General features: G+C 48.9%; 1 protein-coding gene across 1 annotated transcript in view; it reads right to left on the minus strand.

Moving 5' to 3' along the window:
• Positions 1–22,256, minus strand: part of Otoa (otoancorin) — a 69,738-nt gene that overhangs the window by 23,808 nt on the left and 23,674 nt on the right. Inside the window, exons 9-18 of the mRNA XM_070004015.1 lie at positions 21,747–21,841; positions 18,335–18,435; positions 15,906–16,045; positions 14,850–14,973; positions 11,393–11,608; positions 10,090–10,257; positions 8,999–9,139; positions 4,075–4,133; positions 3,834–3,951; positions 96–169 (exon numbers count right to left, since the gene is read on the minus strand). Of these exons, the coding sequence (XP_069860116.1) occupies positions 96–169; positions 3,834–3,951; positions 4,075–4,133; positions 8,999–9,139; positions 10,090–10,257; positions 11,393–11,608; positions 14,850–14,973; positions 15,906–16,045; positions 18,335–18,435; positions 21,747–21,841 (1,236 nt within the window). The remainder of the gene's footprint in view (positions 1–95; positions 170–3,833; positions 3,952–4,074; positions 4,134–8,998; positions 9,140–10,089; positions 10,258–11,392; positions 11,609–14,849; positions 14,974–15,905; positions 16,046–18,334; positions 18,436–21,746; positions 21,842–22,256) is intronic.

Below are 22,256 nucleotides of genomic sequence, written 5' to 3' on the forward strand. Positions count from 1 at the left end.
TATGAGAGAGCAAGAGAGAATCCCATTGGCTCCCATGGTCTCCACCCCCTACCCTCCTCTCTGCTGGGCCAGCAAGGGGGCAGATGTTCACTTACGGGAGCGTGGCCAAGAGAAAAGGTGGCATAGATGACCTGGAAACTTCCCAGTATTTCCACGCCAAACAGTTAACCTGCAGGGTTAATACGCTAGCAAGTGAGTCCAAGCTGAAGGAGAGCAGAAACAGTTTCTTGTGCACCCGGCCCTGTTCTGAAGACTTCATGAATATGCTCGTTCACCTAACAGAGCACCCTGGGATACAGGCACTGCTATTCTGCAGCAGTTTACAGATGAGGAAACTGAAGCAAACTAGAGAGATGAGCGCTCACAAGCAACTAAGTGTGGAGTCATCATCCCAACTTAGTTTATAATGGCAAGATAAGTGGCGTATAACCACATTGCTATAAATTACAGTACATGCACACAATAGACTCCTGTTGTAAACACTTTGTCTCAGCAAGACAGAATTACATTTATTAACTTTATGTGACATCTATGTATGTATAGACACCTACATACATATATACATGTATACATATATACAGAGTTGGGCACCGGTTGCTCACTCCTGTAATCCTAGCTATTCAGAAGCTGAGATCTGAGGACCTAATTTCAAATCCAGCCTGAGCAGGAAAAGTCTTTTATTTCCAATTAATCACAAAAAGCCAAAAGTAAGCTGGGTGCCAGTGGCTCACGTCTGTAATATTAGCTACTCAGGAGGCTGAGATCTGAGGATCACCATTCAAAGCCAGCCCATACAGGAAAGTCCCCATGAGCCTCTTATTTCCAGTTAACCACTCAAAACCCAAAGTGGAGCTGTGGCTCAAAGTGGTAGAGCACTAGCCTGATCAGAAAAGCTCAGGGACAACACCCAGAATCTGAGTTCAAGCCCTACAACCAACATTCACACAAAAAGCCAGAAGTAGAGCTACGGCTTAACTGGTGGAGCACCAGCCTTGCACAAAAGAGCTCAGGGACCAGCACCCAGGCCCTGAGTTCAAACCCCAATACTGAAAAGAAAAGAAAAAAAAAAAAAGCTAGGAGCTGGTGGCTCATGCCTATAATCCTAGCTACTTAGAAGACTGAGATCTGAGGATCATGGTTCAAGCCACACAACCGACCAGAAAAAAAAAAAACAACTATAACTGTATAGATACATATACATATGTATCTGCATGTGTGTGCCAATCAATAGTAGGGCTTGAACTCAAGCCCTGGGCATTGTCCTTAGCTTTTCCACTCAAGGCTGGAGCTCTACCACCTGAACCACAGCACCACTTCTGACTTTCTGCTAGTTAACTGGAGATAAGAGTCTCCCAGACTTTCCTGATCAGACTGGCTTCGAACTGGGATCTTCAGGTCTCAAGCCTCCTAAGTAACTAGTATTACCAGGCATGAGCCACCAGCATCTGACTTTGGTTGCAGTTTTTATAATACAAGTGGATGTGTTTGGGATGCTATTAAAGAACTCGAAATCAGTAGCCAACCGTTCCCTTTACCTCCCTGAGGCTGCTCTCCCACAGCCCCCCTGACCTCTGAGCCCCTGAACTTGGTTCCATTGAACTGTCTTGAGGGATGTAAAGTGCAACCCTGGCCTCCACCCACTAGGTGGCAGTAGCCCCCACCCTCACCCCAGTTGTGACCAGGTGTTTCCAGACCAGGCCAAAGGGCCCCTAGGAGACAAGACAGCACCCTGGTGAGTGAAGGCCAGCATGCTTGGGGAAACTCCGGGAATCTCTCTTTTTCATACTGTTTTATTTTATACAACACAGATGTACTTTCAGCAACTGTAAACAGTCCACACACATTTTTCTCAGTCACTGGTGTTTGGAATCTAGGAAGCACGATTGTAGCTGGAAGTCTTCTTCTACACCAGCCTGCTCTCCAGCCATTTGCCCAGCGCTGGCTTTCCTGCCTCAGATGACTTTTAATTCAGTTCATGGTTCTCACTAGGGACTAAATTAGAAATGCAATGTTGTGGCCTGGGGATGTAGTTCTTGCTTAACTTGTCCAAGGCCTAGAGTCCATCTTAACACTGGAAAAGAAAGGAAAAAGGGATAGAGGGATGGAGGGACAGAGGGAGAGAGAGAGAGTTATTAGGAGGAGGAGCAGGAGGAGGAGGAAAGAGGAGGAACAGGAGGAGGAGGAGGGAGGAGGAGGAAAGAAAGAAGAAAAGGAGGAGGAGGAGGAGAGGAGGAAGAGGAGAACGAGGAAGACAAAGAGGAAGAGGAAAAAAGAAGAAGACAATGATAATAAGAAAAAGAGGAGGGGGAAAGGGATGGAGAGGAGGGAGGAAGATGGAAGGAAGAGAGGAAAGAAGGAAGGAAGAAAAGAGAGGGAGGGAAGGAGGGATGGAGGGAGGGAGGGAGGGAGGGAGGGAGAAAAGGAGACTAGCCCAAGTGTGGTATATCACATAGGCCAAACAAACTCATGTTCCAGGCTAGCCCTAAGGAAAACAGTGCCAGGCTGGATTTGAAAAAATCACTAAAGCAGGCCAGGCATAGTGGCTCATGTCTATAATTCTGGCTACTGGCCATGGGAAGGCAAGCAGACTCCTCCCTCCTCTTGGCTAAGTCTCTGCCTAGTGTCTGCATTACCCAGGCAACTGGCACACCTGGAGGCAGTCACATACCCCCTCCACTGAGGTCATATAACCAATGCAATGTGGCCACACCCTTCCCAGACGTGGGCACACCTCCCCTTACCTGGTCTCACCTCCCTTTACCTGGGGCTGGTCTCTTTCCCAGCCATGTGGAGTACCAACTTGGCCTGGGGCCAGGCTGTAGTTCCAGAATAAACCTATCCCTTGGCTGAATACCAGTGGTGTTCTCTAGGCTGCTGATTTAACACTCAGAAAGAAACCTTTTTCTGGGGGAGATGGGAAAGGATAGGAAGTGGAAACAAAGGAGGAGGCAACAATGCTTGATAAGAAATGTAATTGTAACTCCTCTGTACAGTATTTTCACAATTAAAAAAAAAGAACCCTTTTTCTTAAGTAAAGGTTTGAGGTATGGCTCAAGTGGTAAAGCATCTCCCTAGCAAGTTCAGGGCCCTGAGTTCAAATTCAAGGAGCAAAAAGAACAGGAGGAGGAAGAAAAGAAGGAGGAGGAGACTATAGAGATAAAGGTATTTGGAGACTTAAAACTGGAGCCAGGCACCAGTGGCTCATGCCTGTCATCCTAGCTACTCAGGAGGTTGAGATCTGACAATAGTGGTTCAAACCCAGCCTAGGCAGGAGAGTCTGTGAGACCCTTATCTCCAGTAAAAATTTAAAAAAAATGGAAGTAGAGCTGTGGCTCAAGTGGTAGAGTGCTAGCCTTGAAGCAAAACAAGCTCAGGAACAGCACTCAAGTCCTGAGTTCAAGTCTCAAGAGGCCATCAGAAAAAGAAAGAGAGGAAGGAAGGAAGGAAGGAAGGGAGGAAGGAGGGAGGGAGGGAGGGAGGGAAGGAAGGAAGGAAGAAGGGAAGGAAGGAAGGAGGGAAGGAAGGAAGGAAGGAAAGAGGGAAGGAAGGAAGGAAGGAAGGAAGGAAGGGAGGGAGGGAGGGAGGGAGGAAGGAAGGAAGGAAGGAGGGAGGGAGGAAGAGAGGGAGGGAGGGAGGGAGGGAGGGAAGGAGAGAAAGAGAGAGAAGGAGGAGCAAAGGAGAGAGAAAGAGACTAGAGAAAATCTGGCTCAATATTTGGCCCCAAGTTATTGCTTAGAGGTTAATACTTCTGCCATCACGATCTTCACATGCCCCCCCCCATAAAGCAACCCCATGAGTGGCAGGGAGAGGGAAGGGAAGCAGGAGAGTGGTACCTGGTTTGGTGAAAGCAATGAGAGACTGTTCTCAAAATGCTGGACGTGGGCCAGGAAGAAGTCTGTGCTCATGGCATCTATGTGTGCGCATGTCACCCCTTTGACAAGCTGCCCAATACTGCAAAACAAAGTGGGGATCAGGAGGGATGGAGAGAGGGAGAAAGGGACCAAGGAGCCCTCCAGGCTTTCCTAGAAGAGTCCAGAGAGTGCTTCAGCCTCAGGCTGTGATTGGTTTTCCTACCTCAGGAGCTGCTCAGGCACATCAGCAGTCTTCCACAGCTGCTCATACAGGAACAAGGCCTGGGAAGGAGAAAGAATGACAGATTTTTTCCCCTCCAACATTTTTGTGTGTGTGCCAGTCCTGGAGTTTGATTTGAACTCGGGACCTGGATGCTGTCTCTGAGCTCTTTTGCCTAAGGCTGGCACTCTACCTACCACCTGAGCCCACTTCTGGCTTTTTGTGGTTCATTGGAGAGAAGAGTCTCACACACTTTCCTGCTTGGGTTGGCTTCCAACTGTGATCCTCCTATCTCAGCCTCCTGAGTAGCTCATGACAGACATGAGCCACTGTGCCTGGCCAGACATTTTATTAGCATCAACACAGGGGGACTGACTTTGGTATGTCCATATATGCAGAAAATGAATGTTGATCAGATTCACTTCCTTCATGACTCTCCCTCATCCCCAAATCAAGCTCAGTAAGCGTCATTGTTCCATATTCACACGTTCACACGTGGACATAGAGCATTTGGGCCACATTCAACCCACACACACTTCAGCCTCTCTGTGAACCCTGCCTTACCCTCCCACCACATTTACACACACACACACACACACACACACACACACACACACACACACACACACACACACACACACACACACACACACACACACACACACTGAATCCATTCTATATTCCTGCCATTCATTTCTAGAGTAGGCACACTGCTCAAAGGGGGGTCGCCATGATTTTACACAGGCATGCACAGCATATTCGATGCAGGCGGACCCCTCACTTACACTGCCCACCCTACTACAGCTCTCAGTGAGCTCCATTTTGCCAACTTCATTCACAGATCCAACAGACTTCCATATGTTCACCCTCCCACAACCTCTTTGCCTCCTCCTCCTCACTCCCCAATCCCCTCCAAGAGTCCCACAATTACCCTCACGTGTTTGCTAAAAATGGAGCTAGAGCTACCCAGAATATCACAAATTAGAATACCCTAAAGACACTTGCACACCCATGTTCATTGCTGTACTAGTCACACTAGCCAAGCCATCGAGACAGCTCAGATTCCCCAGAATAGAAGAGTGGATCGTGAAAATGTGGTATGTACAGACAATGGATCATCTCTTAGAAAGTGTATTATGTTATTTGCAAGAAATGGATGGACCTGGAACAAATCATGTGCAGTGAAGTAGGCCAACCTCAGAGAGACAAATGGCACATGTTTTCTCTCATATTCGAAAGCTAAATCTAAAATACACCAGGCTAGATGACAATACATTATACAGAAGTCTAGGCATCCATCCACACACCATGAGACCAAAGGAGGATACTCTCAGGAGAGGAACAGAAGGGTGCCAGTCCTCTGTGCATCTGATCGTACAGAATAATACTTACTGAAAGGAACTCCAGGAAATTGAAACAAGAGGGTTTTTTTGTCTTTTTTTTTGCTGTTTTTTTCCTTTTGTCTTTTTCTTTATTCATTTATATGTCTTTGGGAGTGTAAGAGGAGGCACAAAAATGGAGGGACAGAGGATAAGCAAATGCAGCAATGGTACTCATTAGTCACTAAGTTGAAAATAAACTACATTACTTGTGGGAGGAGGTGGGAGGGGGAATGGAGAGAAAGCAAGGGAAGGGGTGATGTTGTCCAAAATGTACTCATTACCTGACGTGTGTAACTGTAACCCCTTTGTATATCACCTTTATAATATCAATTTGTTAAAAATTCAAAAATAGAGCTAGGATCGGACACCAGTGGCTTTTATAATCCTAGCGGTCTGAGAATCTCAGTTCAAAGCTAGCCTGAGCAGAAAAATCCATGAGCCTCTTATCTCCAGTTAGTTACCAAAAAAGTCAGCAGTAGAGCTATGGCTCAAGTGGGAAAGCACTAGCTTTGAGCGAAAAGGCTTGGGGATGGCACCCAGGCCCTGAGTTCCAACCCCAGGTTTGGCACACATGTGCATGCACATGCGCACGCGCACACACACACGCGCACACACACACAATTTTACATATACCTAGAGATAGATATAAATGCTTCTGTATTATGACTGACAGTTGAGCAGAGCGCTGCCCATTGAAACCAAGTAGGCGCAGATCATCTGACTTTGTTTATCCCTGGGGAATCAGAGGCTGGGCTAAAACTGTACCATTCCTAAGCAGCTGAGGGGGGATTTGAACAAGGATCAGCGTAACTCCGGAGCCCATGCTGTTACATTCCAGATGATTCTATAGGCCTGCTGAGCACGTGGCAGGGCTCTGGTATTTCTTCCTGCATTTTATGAAGCTGCCGGCCGTCTCTCTGTAGCCCCTGCTGACCTGTTCACCTGCTAGTCCTGAGCCCAGGGTGTCCTGATGCTGAACAGATAGCTTGGGCTGTCTGTCAGTACAGAAGCTTCTTTAGACCTACACTGGCTTAGGCCCTCCCTAGAGAACAGTCAAGAAAGATATGTGGGAGGCTTGGGACACGTTTGTTTGAAGGAATGCCTTGTACAAAGTGCCTAACTTGCAGATGCAATCAAGAATAACATTTGTCTCTTTTATAGACTCTGCAATCTGGAACATTATCCCCAAATAGACTAAATGATGAGCCAGTGTTGATGGTGACTGTGATGCGATGGTTGTGGTCTTGAATAAAGGCCTGGACCCAGGGATCAAGGGTGGAGGAATGTTCCAGACACTGCCTGTGCAGCCCCACAAGACACAAGGTCAGGCTTGGGGAAATAGAATCAGTGGTCATTGACTCATTTTCAACATAAGGCATCTGACCCTGAATGAAAACTTCCTAGGTGCAGAGCACCAGTGGTTCCAGCCTGTAATCCCAGCTACTCCAGAGTCAGAGATCTGAGGATCACAGTTTGAAACCAGGCAGACAAAGCCAAGAGACTCATCTCCAGTTAACCAGCAAAAAGCCAGAAATGAAGGTATGGCTCAAGTGGTAAAGCACCAGCCTTGAATGACTAAGCTAAGGGGCAATGCACAGGCATGCCCTGAGTTCAAGCTCCAGTACTAACACACCATAGAAAATAGAAGTTACTACACGCTTGCTTGTACAAGTTTGTTGACAGGGCGATCGCAAAGTTCATGCACCTGGAGGGTCCCTAGGCAAACAGGGTGGACAAACAGGACATCAGAAAGGTGCCAACTGACAGGAGGAAAGATGAACCACCATGAAAACAGAAATCAGGAAAGCACCTATCCAGAAAAGCCGGACTGCCGCAAGAGAACAAGGCGGGGGGGGGGGGGGGGGGGGGGGACAACCAAAGCCTGCTTCTAAAATCAGCTAATCCCAAAGTGTGCATGTGTTAACAATTAGCCAATAGAAAAGAAGATTGGGCTGGGTGCCAGTGGCTCACGCCTGTAATCCTAGCTACTCAGGAAGCTGAGATCTGAGGATCTCGGTTCAAAGCCAGCCTGGGCAGGAAAGTCTGTGAGACTCTTAGCTCCAATAAACCACCAGAAAACCGTAAGTGGCGCTGTAGCTCAAGTGGTAGAGCGCTTGCCTTGAGCTGAAGAGCTGAGGGACAGTGCTCAGGCCCAGAGTTCAAGCCCCATGACTGACAAAAAAGAAAAAGAAAAGAAGATTGGGAAGATTGTCCCATAGCATCCAGCCAATGAGGAACCAGAGGAGGGCCTTGAGCATCCGGGAACACATGGATAGCTGTAAGCGCTCTGGGTGTGCCTGCCCATCAAACAGGGGATCTAAAAGGCCACCATTGAAGTCTTGTTCTCATGGTGCTGGGTGTCTCCAAGCCTGGTCCAGTGTGTGTGTCTCCTGCCATGGTCCTCCCCACAACTGCATCACTCAATGACTGGGACAGTCTATGTCAGGATGTGCTATACAAACTTAAATGATGGTTCCAGGTACCAGTAGCCCATGCTTATAATCCTAGCTACTCAGGAGACTGAGATCTGAGGATTACAGTTCAACGCCAACCCACGGCAGGAAAACTTGTGACACTCTTTGATCTGATTAACCAACAACAACAGAAAAAGAAGCCAGAAGTAGAGCTGTGGCTCCAGTGGTGGAGCACTAGCCCTGGGGCAGGGGGGAGGAGGGGAGGGGGAGCTGAGAGAGAGCACCCAGGTCCTGAGTTCAAACCTGGCTTTTGCGCGCACATGCACACACACACAAGATCGCTCCAGTGATTGAATTTGATTGGTTGTTACACATCTATAGCTTGGGGTAACATCATCTAGCCTCATGAGATACCCCCAGCAAAACCCCCAAACTGACAGGGATCCTACCTGCCTTGCTCATTTCTATGTCTTCTCCAGACCACGGGCAGGAAAGGGTCAAGGTAAGAAAACGGCAGTGGACTAATTGAAAAGAGGTTAGAAAAAGTTCTAGAGGTTCAGGGCCAGACACGATGCCCACTAACATTCACCACGCACCACTCATGTCCAATGGCATGCCCCCCAGATCCTCATGAATGTCCCCCCATACCCATTTTGCACAAGAGAAAATTGAGGCATTGAAAGGAAAAGGAGCTTCCCCAACACAAATAAAAACATGGGAGCTCGAATTCACATACAAGTCTTGTATAACTTCTTAACACCAGGCCGTTCTGCCTCCTGCATTTAACCACAGAAATAAATAAGTGGCTTCTACCAAATTAACCCAAAACAAATCCCCCCCCCACCAACCACCACAAGGCTGTCAGAAATAGAAGATCGGTGTAGCAGAAGGGACAGCTTGGTGATAGAGCACTTGTCTAGTGTGCATGAGACCCTGGGCTGAGAGAAAGAGAGACTGTGAAATAAAGACAGGAAGGAAGGAAGGAAGGAAGGAAGGAAGGAAGGAAGGAAGGAAGGAAGGAAGGAGGGAAGGAGGGAGGAAGGGAGGGAGGGAGGGAGGGAGGGAGGGAGGGAGGGAGGGAGGGAGGGAGGGAGGGAGGGAAGGAGGAAGGAAAGATCACCATAGTCATACCTGGCCTCTTCGAAGCTCCTTGTCCTTCAGGGCCGTGGTGTTGAATTGTGGCTCCCTCCATAAATCAAAGAGAGACACTTCCTTGAAGAAAGACCCTGGGATCTGCACAATGCCTGCGGCAGGGTCTCCTCCCTCCACCAGCTGTGGAAAGTCAGAGAAACACAATGACTGCCTTGTGTTGAGACCATTGAGATTTGGATCTGAGCTGGACACCCCTCCCTGGGCAGTCTGCCCACCAGACCTGCTAAGCAGGCATATGAAGTAGGAGTCGTCATTGTCCCCATTTTACAAATGAACCAACTGAGGGCTGGCAAGGGAAGAGACAGAAGGCAGTAAGTGTGATTCGCACCCCAGCCCCACAGGCTTCCTTCCAGCCACGTGTGCTCTGCGGGAGTACAAGGGGGAGGTCTGAGGCCACACCCCTTCATGATTGGACACAGCCCCCCGAAAAAGCCAGGAATCCACAAAGGCCGCTGTCCAGTGAGAGAGGCAGACAGGCGGTTTGGGGCCATGGGATGGGCTTTCACATGCACCTTGGAATCCCAAGATTCCTTGTTAGGTTGAAATAGAAACTTCTAAGATGTTAGACATCAGCCCAGTGGCTCACGCCTGTAATCCTAGCTGCTCAGGAGGCAGAGATCTGAGGATTGAGGTTCAAAGCCAACTCCAGCAGGAAAGTTTGTGGGACTCTTCTCTCCAGTGAAGCAGCAAAAATCTGAAAGTCAAGCTGTGTCCCAAGTGGTAGAGCACCACACCAGCCTTGAGTGAAAAGGCTTAGGGACAGTGCCTAACTCGGGTGTGGAAGAGAAAGACAGAGAGACAGACAAGCAGATAGACAGACAGACAGACAGACAGAGGTTATAGGTCAGGAAATCTGGTTCAAGAAGAGTCTTCTAGCTTCAATGGGCCAAGGGAGAGGTAAGCCATCAGGAGGGGGCATTTTCTGGGTTCCAGATCCCCTACCATCCATCTCAGCTAAGAAAATCTCAGCCCTGAATGAATGAATGGTCCAAGGTCAGAGCCACTCAGAGAAGCGCCAAGCCCTGTGCTCCGTGGGCCTCCCAGGGGAGAAGCAGGCCTCTGCCTCTCACCTTGCTCAGGATCCCTTGCTGCTGGACAGGTGACAGCTCCGACAGGTGCAAGGAGACAGTGCTTCTCAGGGCCTGCAAGAGTTCCCTGTGCTCCATGCTGTAGAGGGCCTGTGTGCCCACCCCCGCCAGCAGCGCCCCCATCTGGCTGAGGCTGTGGAATGATGGAACCTGGCAGAAAGCACCAGGGACAATGAAGCTCTACTGAGCCTCCCCATCCCCACCACCACACCCTCTGAGCCCGCCTCTAGCGCCAGGGACTGGGATGAGTGACAGCTGGGGAAGCCAATGTGAACAAGTCAGATACAGGGCTTTGGAACCTTCCTTCCTCCACCTTCCTATTAAAAAAAAATTCATTTCCATGCTTGGGGATTTCGCTTTGCAAGCTGCAGTCTGCATAAGAGAAAAGCATTGAACGCCAGATGCTGGTGACTCAGGCCTGTCATCCTAGCTACTCAGGAGGCTGAGATCTGAGAATCGAGGTTCAGAGCCACCCAGGGTAGACAAATCCAAAAGACTCTAATCTCCAGCAAAAAGTCAGACATGGAGCTGTGGCTCAAGTGGTAGAGAGTTAGTCTTGAGCAGAAGAGCTTAAGGAACCGAACCCAGGCCCTGAGCCTGAGATCAAGCTGGGAGGTGGGGAGGAAGACAGGGAGGGAGACAGAGAGGGGGGAAAGAGAGAGGGGAAGAGAGCGAGATTGGGTGGTGCATTAGACAGAAGATAACTCTAACCAGAGCTGGGGGGGGGATAAAACAGCCTTCACCACCCCCCCAATTCAATGCTAATAAGCAAGTGTCCCAAGCCACATGGCTTGAGAAGTCAGAATGAGAGCTGCAGTTAAATAGCCCTCAGCCCTGACTTCTTACTCATCCATTGCCCCTGCTAGAGATGAATCCAACTGGCTGTTATGGGGAGACTATTTGTGACCCCACAAAGCTCACTGAGGCCAAAACCTCCAACGTGATAGCATCCCGTGATGAGGCCTTGGGAGGTATACCTGGGGTTTGATGAGGTCTTGAAATAACTACAGGAATGCAGGTAAACTAATGTGATCTGTGCCCTTCCAATAGGGGCCAGGGGATCTGTGTTCACTGAGATCACGTGACATAGCACAAGATGGCCGCCACCGCATACCCAGAAGGAACCTCAGCAGGAAATCCACCCAACCAGCATCTTGACCTTGAACCTCCCAACCTCCAAGAACAGTCTGTTGTTGGCGCCCCCTAATGGATCACATTTTGTGGCGAAAGCCTGTGCTGACACACCCTGGGCCTTGGCTCAGGCAAGTCAGAAATGCCAGCTGACCTGTTCGTGGGCCAAGTATTTGGCAGACAAGATGATGATCTGGCTCTTGGCCCAGCCTGAGACCTGGGTGAGGGTGGAGATGGCGCGGTGCACAGCCTCGGGGGAGAGGGACTCCAGCTGACGGTGGGTCAGCCCCACGATGGCATCCGACAAGGAGCCCAGGGTGTCGTTGAGAGTCTGGTTCTCTTTGGCTATGTGAAGGAGGTCAGCCTTGAGCTGGGAGACAGCAGATGGGAATGAGCGTTGGCAGACAGCAGGGTGGCCACTCCTGAGCCTATGCCCAGGGTAGAAGGACTCAGCTTCCTCCAGGACTGGCCCACTCCAGCCTTCTGGACCCAGAGACCATAAACAAAATGGCTCCCACACCAACAGTATCTCCTCTGCCTGTGGCTTTAATGCGTTGAAAATTCACTTTGGACTTAAGTATTAAAGTGCAGCTACACTAGATCATCCTTACACCTGGTAGGTGTTTCCTTCCAACTCCTGTAAGTTCTATTTTTTCTTTTCTTGTCTTTTTTTTTTTTTTTTTTGTATCAGTCCTAGAGCTTGAACTCAGAGCTTCAAACTCAGGAAACCTACGCTTTCTTGCTCAAGGCAGGCGCTCTACCATTTGAGCCCACAGCTCTACTTCTGGCATTTTAGTGGGTTCACTGGAGATGAGTCTTATAAACTTTCCTGCCCAGGCTGGCTTTGAACCACAATCCTAGAGCTCAGCCTTCCGAGTAGTTAGGATTTCAGGTGTGAGCTACCAGCACCTCATTTCCAGTGCTTATTTGTGTGTGTGTGTGTGTGTGCTTGTCCTGGGGCTTGAACTCGTGTCCTGAGCACTGTTTCTAAGACTCTTTCAAGGTTACATTCTACTACCTGAGCCACAGCACCACTTCTGGATTTTTCTGCATAGTTTGTTGGAGCTAAGAGTTTTTGCAGCCAGGACTGGCTTTGAACCACCATCATCAAATCTTATCTCCTGAGCAGCTAGGAGTACAGGCATGAGCCGCTGGCACCCTCCTTCCAGTGCATTCTTTGGTTGTTTTTGTTTTGTTTATGTCAGTTGTAGGGCCTGAACTCAGGTTTTCTGTTCAAGGCCAGCGTTCTACCACTTTCAGCCACAGCTCCATTCTGTGCATTCTTATAGCAGCCATTTCCTTTTGTGACTTTGAACTCTATATCCATAGAGATGGGTGTTTTTTTTTTTAATGAAATATCCAGGAGATTCATTGTTCTTGTTGCTGTTGTTGTTCTTGAACAACAGAACTCAGGGCCTGAAAACTGTCCCTTAGCTTTTTCACTCAAGGCTGGTGCCCTACCACTTAAGTTGCATCTCCATTTCTAGCTTATGACTGCAAGAGTCTCATGGCTCATGTAACTGTAACCCCTCTGAACAGTATTTTCACAACAAAAAACTTATTTTAAAAAAGAGTCTCATGGACTTTCTTGCTGAGCTGAGTTCAAATTGGGATCAGCAGATCTCAGCCTCCTGAGTAGCTAGACCTACAGGTGTGAGCCAGGAGCTTTTTCATAAAAAGTAATCTATGTAAAAAGAATTCGCAACAGTACAAGAAAGTTAAAGCGACTTGAGAGCAGCTGGCTCACATCTGTAAGCCTAGCCACTCAGGAGGCTGAGATTTGAGGATTGAAGTTCAAGGCCAGCCCAGGCAGGACACTCTAATCTCTAATTAACCACCCAAAAAAGCAAGAAGTGGAGCTGTGAACTCAAGTGATAGTGCACTAGCCTTGAACAAAAGAAGCTCAGAAACAGTGCCCAGGCCTTGAGTTCAAGCCCCAGGACTGACAAAAATAAAACTGGGCATATATCCTTCCAAGTCCTCCTGTGTCTTTATAAAAATAGTGTCCTTTTTGGCTTTAAACTTTTGTACCATGACTGGGACTAAAACTCAGGGTCTAAGCAATGGCTCTTAGCTTTTCACTCGAGTCTGGTACTCTACCACTTGAGCCAATACCTTCCCTTCTGGCGTGTGTGTGTGTGTGTGAGAGAGAGAGAGAGAGAGAGAGAGAGAGAGAGAGAGAGAGAGAGAGAGAGAGAGAGAGAGAGAGAGAGAGAGAGAAGACATTCTCATGGACTTTCCTGACAGGGCTGGCTTTGAGCTGTGATCTTCAGAGCTCAGCCTCCTGAATAGCTAGGATTGCAGGTGTGAGCCTTTGGTGCTGTATATGTCATTTTTACAGAAAGTATGAACAGAGGTGCAAGTATTGCTCTATATTTCCACAGAAGAGCATGTCATGTGCACATTTGCACGCTAGTAGGATGGTTTTAACAACTATTTTATCGCAGCGTGCCCATGTAATCACAGTGAGGTGTGCTTCAGTCTGTGCTGGTAAAGGAAGGCATCGTCTGTGTAGCAATGGCGCAGACGGCAGGGGTTTGACACCTGGCTCTCCAAGAGCGGCCCTAAGACCACACTCATGTAGGTGCTCACAACTCTTATGTGCAATCTCGAAATGGCCACAAGGGGGCAGTAGAGTGAAATACAAGAAATACAGCAGCAGCCCCTTGCCCCATCTCCTCCAACCTGCCCAGAGATGGGGACTGGCCAGCCATCTGCATTGCTAGGAGCCACCCAGTCACCCCCCAGACATCTCCAAACTGAAATGAGTGAGCTAGGAAGATACCAAAAGGCTCCCCCACATGGAATTACATTTGGCTTTCTTCTTGATCAAGGCTCCCTTGTGGCCATAAAATACATGTATGTGCTTGTTGGAGGATCTGGATAAGGTTTTCTTCTCTTTGAAAACCAGAACACATTGATGGGAGCTAGATGGCCACCACGTGGCATGCCAGTGTCTTATTGGATCAGGGATGTCAGAAGTGTGTGTGTGTGTGAGAGAGAGAGAGTGAGTGAGAGAGAGAGAGAGAGAGAGAGAGAGAGAGAGAGAGAGAGAGAGAGAGAGAGAGAGAGAAACAGAGACAGAGACAGAGACAGAGACAGAGAGAAGAGGACAGAATTGCGATCTGAGTGGGGGTGAGGTGAGCTGGATGAGGAGGGGAGATGGTTTCATTTGCGGGGCTGTCCCGAGCCTGCTCTGGGGACTCAGGAAACACAGAACCTCACCAATCCAGGGCTCTCCATCCTGGCTTTTCTGGAACCCCAAGGAACTACAAGACCACACTATGGCCAAGGCACTACCCCTAAGAAACCCCATGGGGTCTCACTCACTGGTGGCCCAGTGTAGAACTCAGCCTCGCCCACAGGCCTAGTCCTGGGCCTCCTCAATCCCAAAGTGCCAAGATCCCCAGATGACCCAATCCCTGTCTAGTCTGGCAGGGCCTGGCCCATCCCAGGGTTGACAGCGCCACCTGCTGGAGCCAGGATTTAGAGCCTCACGAACACTATGTGTCTACTCCTAAGCAAGGGCCAGGCCAGGCCAGTTGTGTTGCTCCTTAGTTCCCTGGCCCATGGCCCAGCCCAAGCCCGGGGCCTTGCGTCCACATCGGTACCTGCTGGACAGCTGCCCGGGAGCTGCGCAGGCGACTACACTTGATCATCTGGTGAAGGAGGACGCGGGCCAACGCAGCGTCCAGCGGCTCCAGGTCATCATAGAAACAAACCAGCAGCCCTAGCCTAGGGGAGAAGAGGAGGGGGGCTGTGGCTAGTAGATTGGGGGACCTGCAGCCCCACAGCCCCCACATACACACGGTCACCATCACAGCAGAAGTGACTCTCCAGTATCAGCCTGAGCCCTTTACTATGCCCATCCTAGAAATCAGAGGTCACATTGACCCATTTCACAGAAGGGCAAACTGAGACGCTGGGAGATAAGGGAGTTCTTGGGCAAATGGAGGAACCTGAGGACTTAAATCAGCTGAAAGTCATCTCTCCTTCTGGGAAGAGTAGAAGGCCTGAGGAAAGGGACTACATTAAAGGTTTCCAAAGACGTAGAGACCACCAGGAGGCTAACGAATGCCCTGGCATTGAGATTCAAACTCTGGCCTAACTGGAAGTATGTAGTTAGTACTTTAGAGCATAACCTCAGGCCAACCAGAGCCTGAGACCTAGATCTATGAGGTATTTATATAACTTCTTCACAAGCTGGCTACATAGAGTCATACCATATGTAGAGGCTCATAGTTCAAAGCCAGCCTGGGCAGAAAAGTCTGTGAGATTCTTATATCCAGGTAACCACCAAAAGGCCAACAGGGGGGCTGTGACTCAAGCGGTAGAAGAGCCAGTCTTGAGCAAAAAATATACAAAAAAAACAATGCCCAGAGACAGTGCCTGGGCCTCGAGTTCAAGCCCCAGGACCAACACACACACACACACACACACACACACACACACACACACACACACACACACACACACACACACACATACACACACACCACACAGAGAACATCATTGGAGAGGATGGTGTAAGATACCCAGACAAGCCTCCAGAGGGCGCCAGAGGGGCAGACACCCCCCCCCACCACCACCACCACCACCAGCATGGGATGGCCATTCAAACAGAACTCAGCCACCTCCCCACCCCCACCCCGGCCCCTGGCCCTGACCTGTGGATGGTTGAGATGTTCCTCATGTCAAAGCTGGAGGAGCCAATCCTCTCGAGAAACGCCTGAGCTACCTCAGGGGTGACGTCGTAGATGGTGTCTAGCTGCTTGGTGGCGTTGTCATAGCTGATGAACAGCCCCATCTGATGGGTGGGAAGGGTCAGGATGAGAGGATCAGGGGCTGTTCTGGGGCTCCAGGGGACCCCATCCTGATGGCCTATGTGTGGCCCACCCCAAATATTCTATTCTTTTTTTTTGCTGGTCGTGGGGCCTGAACTCTGGGTCTGGGCGCTGTCCCTCAGCTCTTCAGCTCAAGGCTAGTGCCCTACCACTTGAGCCACAGCACCACTTCCGGCTTTTTCTGTTTATGTGGTGCTGAGGAATCGAACCCAGGGCCCCATGCTTGCAAGGCATGCACTCTACTGCTGAGCTACCTTCCCAGCCCCCAAATATTCATTCTCTCTTTCTCTTTTTCCTCTTCTCTCTGTCCCTCTAGGTAAGTACTTTATGTCCGCATCCCTGAACTGGATGTCTTCATGGTCTCTACCTGCTGGCTCATGTTTGAATAGTCTACCCATTCAACTTCTTCAAAGCTCATCTTGGCACCTTAATTCCTACATTTGTTATATTAAGATCAAGGGACACAAGCTACAAATTTTCTGCTTTGAAGAGTCGGAGGTTTTATGTTTTTTTAATTAAATAAGCAAGTTTCTTCTCATTGTTGCTACAAAGCGTGGCGTGTATATTGTAAATCATATTAAATACTTCATCCAGATTCTCTACACCCTTCCTTTTTGCCTAGATGGTGAGAGACTTTGCAACTAAAGGGCCTTATCCATTTTTCTTGGTATTTCTCACAGATTCTAATGTACTAGAATTCTATTTAAAGGGGATCATACAATTATCTCGCCCTCCTGGGTTTTATCTTTGTCTATACAGAATCCAAAATCCTTCTCTCTCAGTGCTAATACTCCAAATGTCCACTTTTCTTTTTCTTCCTTCCTTCTTTTCTTCCTTGCTTCCTTGCTTTCTTCCTTCTTTCCTTCCTTCCTTTTCTCCCTTCCTTTTTTCCTTTCTTTCTTTTGTGTCAATACTGGGGCTTGAACTCAGGGCCTCATGCTGGCGCTCTACCACTTGAGCCACACCTCCTCTTCCAGCTTTTGTCTGGTTAATTGGAGAATGAAAGTCTCACAGACTTTCCTGCCTGGGCTGGCTTTGAACCACCACCCTCAGATCTCAGCCTCCTGGGTAGCTAGGATGATAAGCCAGAGCCGCAGGCACCCAACTGTAATTCTGTCAACAACAGAAGCAAGCCGGTCACTTAATGGGATCTCTTCTCTCACTGGCCAGGAGAGAGACGTGGTATTTTGTGTTCTGAATTCAGAGGCAAGGAGGACTTCAGTGCTGGCGTTGGAGAGTCATGATTCCCCAGGGCTTTGATGTCACTGAGTCAGTGCCAGGACAGAGCCAGGTTGGCTGGTGACTTGCATAACATTAGACACCTACAATGCTGCACTGCAAATGTTACACTTGAAATCCAGGCATCGCTGGCACTAAAGAAGCTCTTCATAGAAGCCGCTGTGATTAGAAGTAGCCAGCAATTCAAACGGCCTTTGTGTCTGTGAGAAGTGGAGATTCCAGGCTGTTGACCTTGACTTTCTTAAGAACTAACATGGCCGGCATTACCTCAGTATCCAGTTTATTCCTATCAGTACTTGTCATTTGTCTACCATGCTTTTTCGATTCTTAGCTCTCCTGGGCTAAAACTCTAGAACTCTACCATGGACCACTCCAGGCCATGTTCCAAGTTTTCTGTTTTTGTGTTGTTCTGTTTTGTTAGTCATGGGGCTTGAAGTCAGGGCCTGGATGCTGTCTCTGAGCTCTTTCACTCAAGGCTGGCACTTTACCACTTTGAACCACAGAGCCACTTCCAGTTTTTGAGTAGTTCACTGAAGATAAGAGTCTCATGGAGCCTTTTCTGCAGAGTTGAGGTCAAACCATGATCCTCCAATCTCAGCCTCCTGAGTAGCTAGGATTACAAGTATGAGCTACTGGCACGTAGCTCCAAATTTTCTTTAGAAGAAGAGGTACTAGAAATTGGAGGTGTGGCACAGGTGGTAGAGCACCAGCCAATGAGAGAAAAGTGTCAGATACTGAGTTCAAGTCCAGATCTCATGCAAAAGAAGAAGGGGGGGGAGGAGGAAGAGGAGGAAGAGGAGGAGGAGGAGGAGGAGGAGGAGGAGGAGGAGGAGGAGGAGGAGGAGGAGGAGGAGGAGGAGGAGGAGGAGGAGGAGGAGGAGGTAGCAGCAGCAACAGCTGTATTGGACTAAGGCCAGTGCTGTTTCCAGGATACCTTAGTGAGCAAAACACTGACAGATCTCACTCCATACTCATTACTAATACAGACATACAGACAGCCATTTCCAACTTACTTCTACAGGACTAATTCTACGAATTTCTTCAAGTGGTAGGTGAACCATATATCTTCCCAAAATCCATAAGGTTTCTGCAGTAACCCATGAAACAGAGCCATCTGCAAAGCACAAATAAATCAATAAATACTTATGATGAATAAAAACGCAAGTATTTCAATCACTGGTGGCTTAAACCTGGAATCCTAGCAACTCAGGAGGCTGAGATTTGGAAGATCAAGGTTCTAAGCCAGCCTGGATGGGAAAATCCATGAGAATCTTGTTTCCAAACAACCAGTAAAATAGAACTGTGGCTCAAATGGTAGAGCACCACAAAATTCAACAAGAACCAAACTAAGTTCCTTCTTTCCCTTAATTAATAAGCAGTAACTCTATCACTGCAGACCAGTGATGCCTCTCAAATATGGGAGATATATATATATATAAAATATTATATATATAGTCAGTTATGGGGCTTGAACTCAGGGCCTGTGTACTGTCCCTGAGCAATTTTGCTCAAGGCTAGTGCTCTAGCCCTTTGAACCACAGCACCACTTCTGGTGGTTAATTGGAGATAAGTATCTCAAGGACTTTCTTGCCCAGGCTGGCTTTGCACGTTGATCCTCAGATCTCAGCCTCTTGAGGAGCTAGGATTACAGGCATAAGCCACTATCATGGAACACACACACACACACACACACACACACACACACACACACACACACACACACACACACGCATTCATTGGTCCTGGGGCTTGAAATCTAGGCCTGGGCGCTGTCCCTCAGCTCTTTAGCTCAAGGTTAGTGCTCTACCAGTTGATCCACAGCACCACCTCCAGTCTTCTGGTGGTTTATTGAAGATAAGAGTCTCACTGACTTTCCTGTTCAGGCTGGCTTTGAACAGCGATCCTCAGATCTCAGCCTCCTGAGTAGCTAGGATTACAGGCATGAGCCAGCAGCACTCAGCTATCATGGAATATTTTTGTCAGCCAAAGTCATCCTGGTACCCAAGGACGTTCGGGAGGAGAATGCACAACTCCAATACAAAGGATTTAATTCAATGTCATTGAAAAGTGACACTTGCCACCACAGAATTTTAGAAAGAAAATCCGTCCCTAATTAGACACTGGCAAGAAAGACTCAGGGAAGCATGAAGGCGGAATGACTTTCTCAGGGTTAATTGGCAGGAGACTCGGATCCCTGCTAGCCATAATTAGGCACCCGGTAGGGAGAATTCTGCTATGCATAAATGACATGGATTTTTACACTGCGGGCAGATCTCAGAATGTGATTCCAAGAAAAGGGTTGATCCACATTCCCAGGGCTCCACTGGATCTCTTTATATGTGATTTCTTTTTTTCTTTCTTTCTTTTTCTTTTTTTTTTTTTTTTTGAACTCTGGACCTGGGCACTGTCCCTCAGTCCTTCAGCTCAAGGCTAGCACTCTACCAGTTGAGCCACAATGCCACTTCCAGCCTTTTCTGCTTAAGTGGTGCTGAGGAATCAAACCCAGGGCCTCACTCTACCACTGAGCCACCTTCCCAGCCCTGATTTCTTTTACTAGTATCATTTTATTGTTATTATTATTATTATTATTATTATTGTCACTTTCAAGTCTCTCTCTGGAATACCTTCCTCTCACCTCATATAGAAGAATCTATCTCATTTGTCTTAAGTTCAATGACAACCATCCAAGAGATCTTCCCCAGTTCCCTAGTACAGGGCTTGGCGATCTCCAGCCTATGAATCTGGTGAACCCCAGTATCTATGGAGACCCCCTCCCAGGCCATTATATAAAATGGTGCTGGGTGCTGGTAGCTCACATCTGTAATTGTAGCTACTTAGGAAGCTGAGATCTGAGGATCATGGTTTGAAACCAGCCCAGGCAGGAAAGTCTATGGGACTCTTATCTCCAATGCACCACCAAAAAGCCAGAAGTAGAGCTGTATAGCTCAAGTGGTAAAGCACCAGCTTTGAGCAAAGAAGCTAAGGGACAGTGTCTAGGCCTTGAGTTCAGGCCCCAGTACCAGCATATGCATATATATATATATATAGGCTTTGGTACATATAGATAGATACACAGATATGTAGCATTGTATGTACATGGAGCTAATGCGCATACTCCAGTAGTTAACTCAGCCTAGAATTAAACTTAAAATGCCCTGAACAGTTGCTACAGTGTATGGTTTAGGGGTGACAAGAAAAGAATCTGTACAAGCTCAGTACAAATAAAATTTCTTTCCAATAATGTTTTTGTTTATTTGGGTGGTACTGGGGTTGAAATCCAGGGCCTTGAACTCACTAAGTAAGTATTCTAGCATGCCCCTAGCCCTTTTGGCTTTTATTTTATTTTATTTTATTCACATAAGGTCTTGCTTTTTGCCTAGGCCAGCCTCCTGATTCCAGCTTCCTGATTGGTGTGAGCCACCACAGCTGAGTCTTTCCGGTGTTTTCCATCTCCAGTGGTTCAATCTGCCTAGACTGCTCACATTCTCCTATCACCACCACCGGCCATCCTTACTGAGACCAATCTGCATCTCACAGAAACCAAACTCTGGGCCAGGGTGGTGATTCACTCCCAGAATAACAACTATCAAATCTGAGATTGTGACTTAAGGGAAACAGTACTCACTGGAGGCTTTGGGCTCCATTCCAGAACCACAAAAAGTAAAATAAAATAAAACCTTAGCTACTCAGGAGGCTGAGCTTTGAGGATCACAACTCAAAGACAGCCCAAGAAGGAAAGTCCGTGAGACTCTTATCTCCGTTAACTACCAAAAAGCCGTAACTAGAACTGTGATTCAAGTGGCAGCGTGCCATCGTTGAGTGAAAAAGCTAAGAGACAGTGCCCAGGCCCTGAGTTCAAGTCCCAGGACTGGCAGAAAAATTGTTGTTGTTGAAAAATAATAAAAACCCTGAATTAATAATAAAGACCCTGAACTAAGCTACTGCAGAACTTATGCACCTACTTTCCCACTGGTTGCCAGGAAGCTCAGCTAAGCTCCTGGGCTAATTCACTAGGCAAACCACATCAGATCCTATGTGAAGGGAAGGGAGGGGGAGGCCAGGAGGGCCACAGAACAATACCTCAGCCTCCTCCTTCGGAGGTAAAGCACCTGGTGTGTGTGTGTGTGTGCATGAGTCAGTCCTGGGATTTGAACTCAGGACCTGAGTACTGTCCCGGAGCTTTTGTGCACAAAGCGCTCTACCACTTGAGCCACAGCTCCACTTCTGGTTTTGTTGGTGGTTCTTTGGAGAGAAGAGTCTCATCGACTTTCCAGCCCGGGGTTGGCCTCAAATGGCGATCCTCAGCCCTCAGCCTCCTGAGTGGCTAGGATGATGTCAGGGCTGAAGCGAGTCAACTGAGGGTGGAACACGCACACGCACACACGCACACGCACACACAGACGCCCGCCTCCCGCGTGGACTCACCCGCGGGAGGGCGCAGAGCCCGGGTCATCCAGGAGTAGCAGGCGCTCCGCGCGCGGGCCGGCGTTCGGTCGTAGAGCTCCCCGAGCACCGCAGACCTGCGGGGCGCACGCAGGGTACCCCGGGGCCGGGCACCCCGGGGAGGGGTGCACGTGGGGCACCCCGAGGCCTGGCACCCCGGGGAAGGGTGCACGCGGGGCACCCCAAGCCCGGGCACCCCGGGGCCAGGCACCCCGTGGAAGGGCGCACGCGGTGCACCCCAGGCCCGGGGAGGGGCGCAAGCGGGGCACCCCGAGGCCGGGCACCCCGGGGAGGGGCGCACGCGGGACACCCCGGGCCGGTGCCCCCCTCCCCCGCCTTCACTGCAGGAGACCCCTTCCCTGCCTCCACTCCTTTCCTCCCCCGGGCAGGGAAGGGAAGGAAGGGGAGGAAAAGAAGGAACCCCACACCCTCAGTTACTCCTGTCACCGATCCCCTCAACCCATAAAAACCACTCCTCTCCTTTCCGGTTCA

Source organism: Dipodomys merriami, unplaced genomic scaffold (assembly GCF_024711535.1).
Source record: "Dipodomys merriami isolate MVZ:Mamm:240054 unplaced genomic scaffold, mDipMer1.0.p SCAF_62, whole genome shotgun sequence".
Classification (NCBI taxonomy): domain Eukaryota; kingdom Metazoa; phylum Chordata; class Mammalia; order Rodentia; family Heteromyidae; genus Dipodomys; species Dipodomys merriami.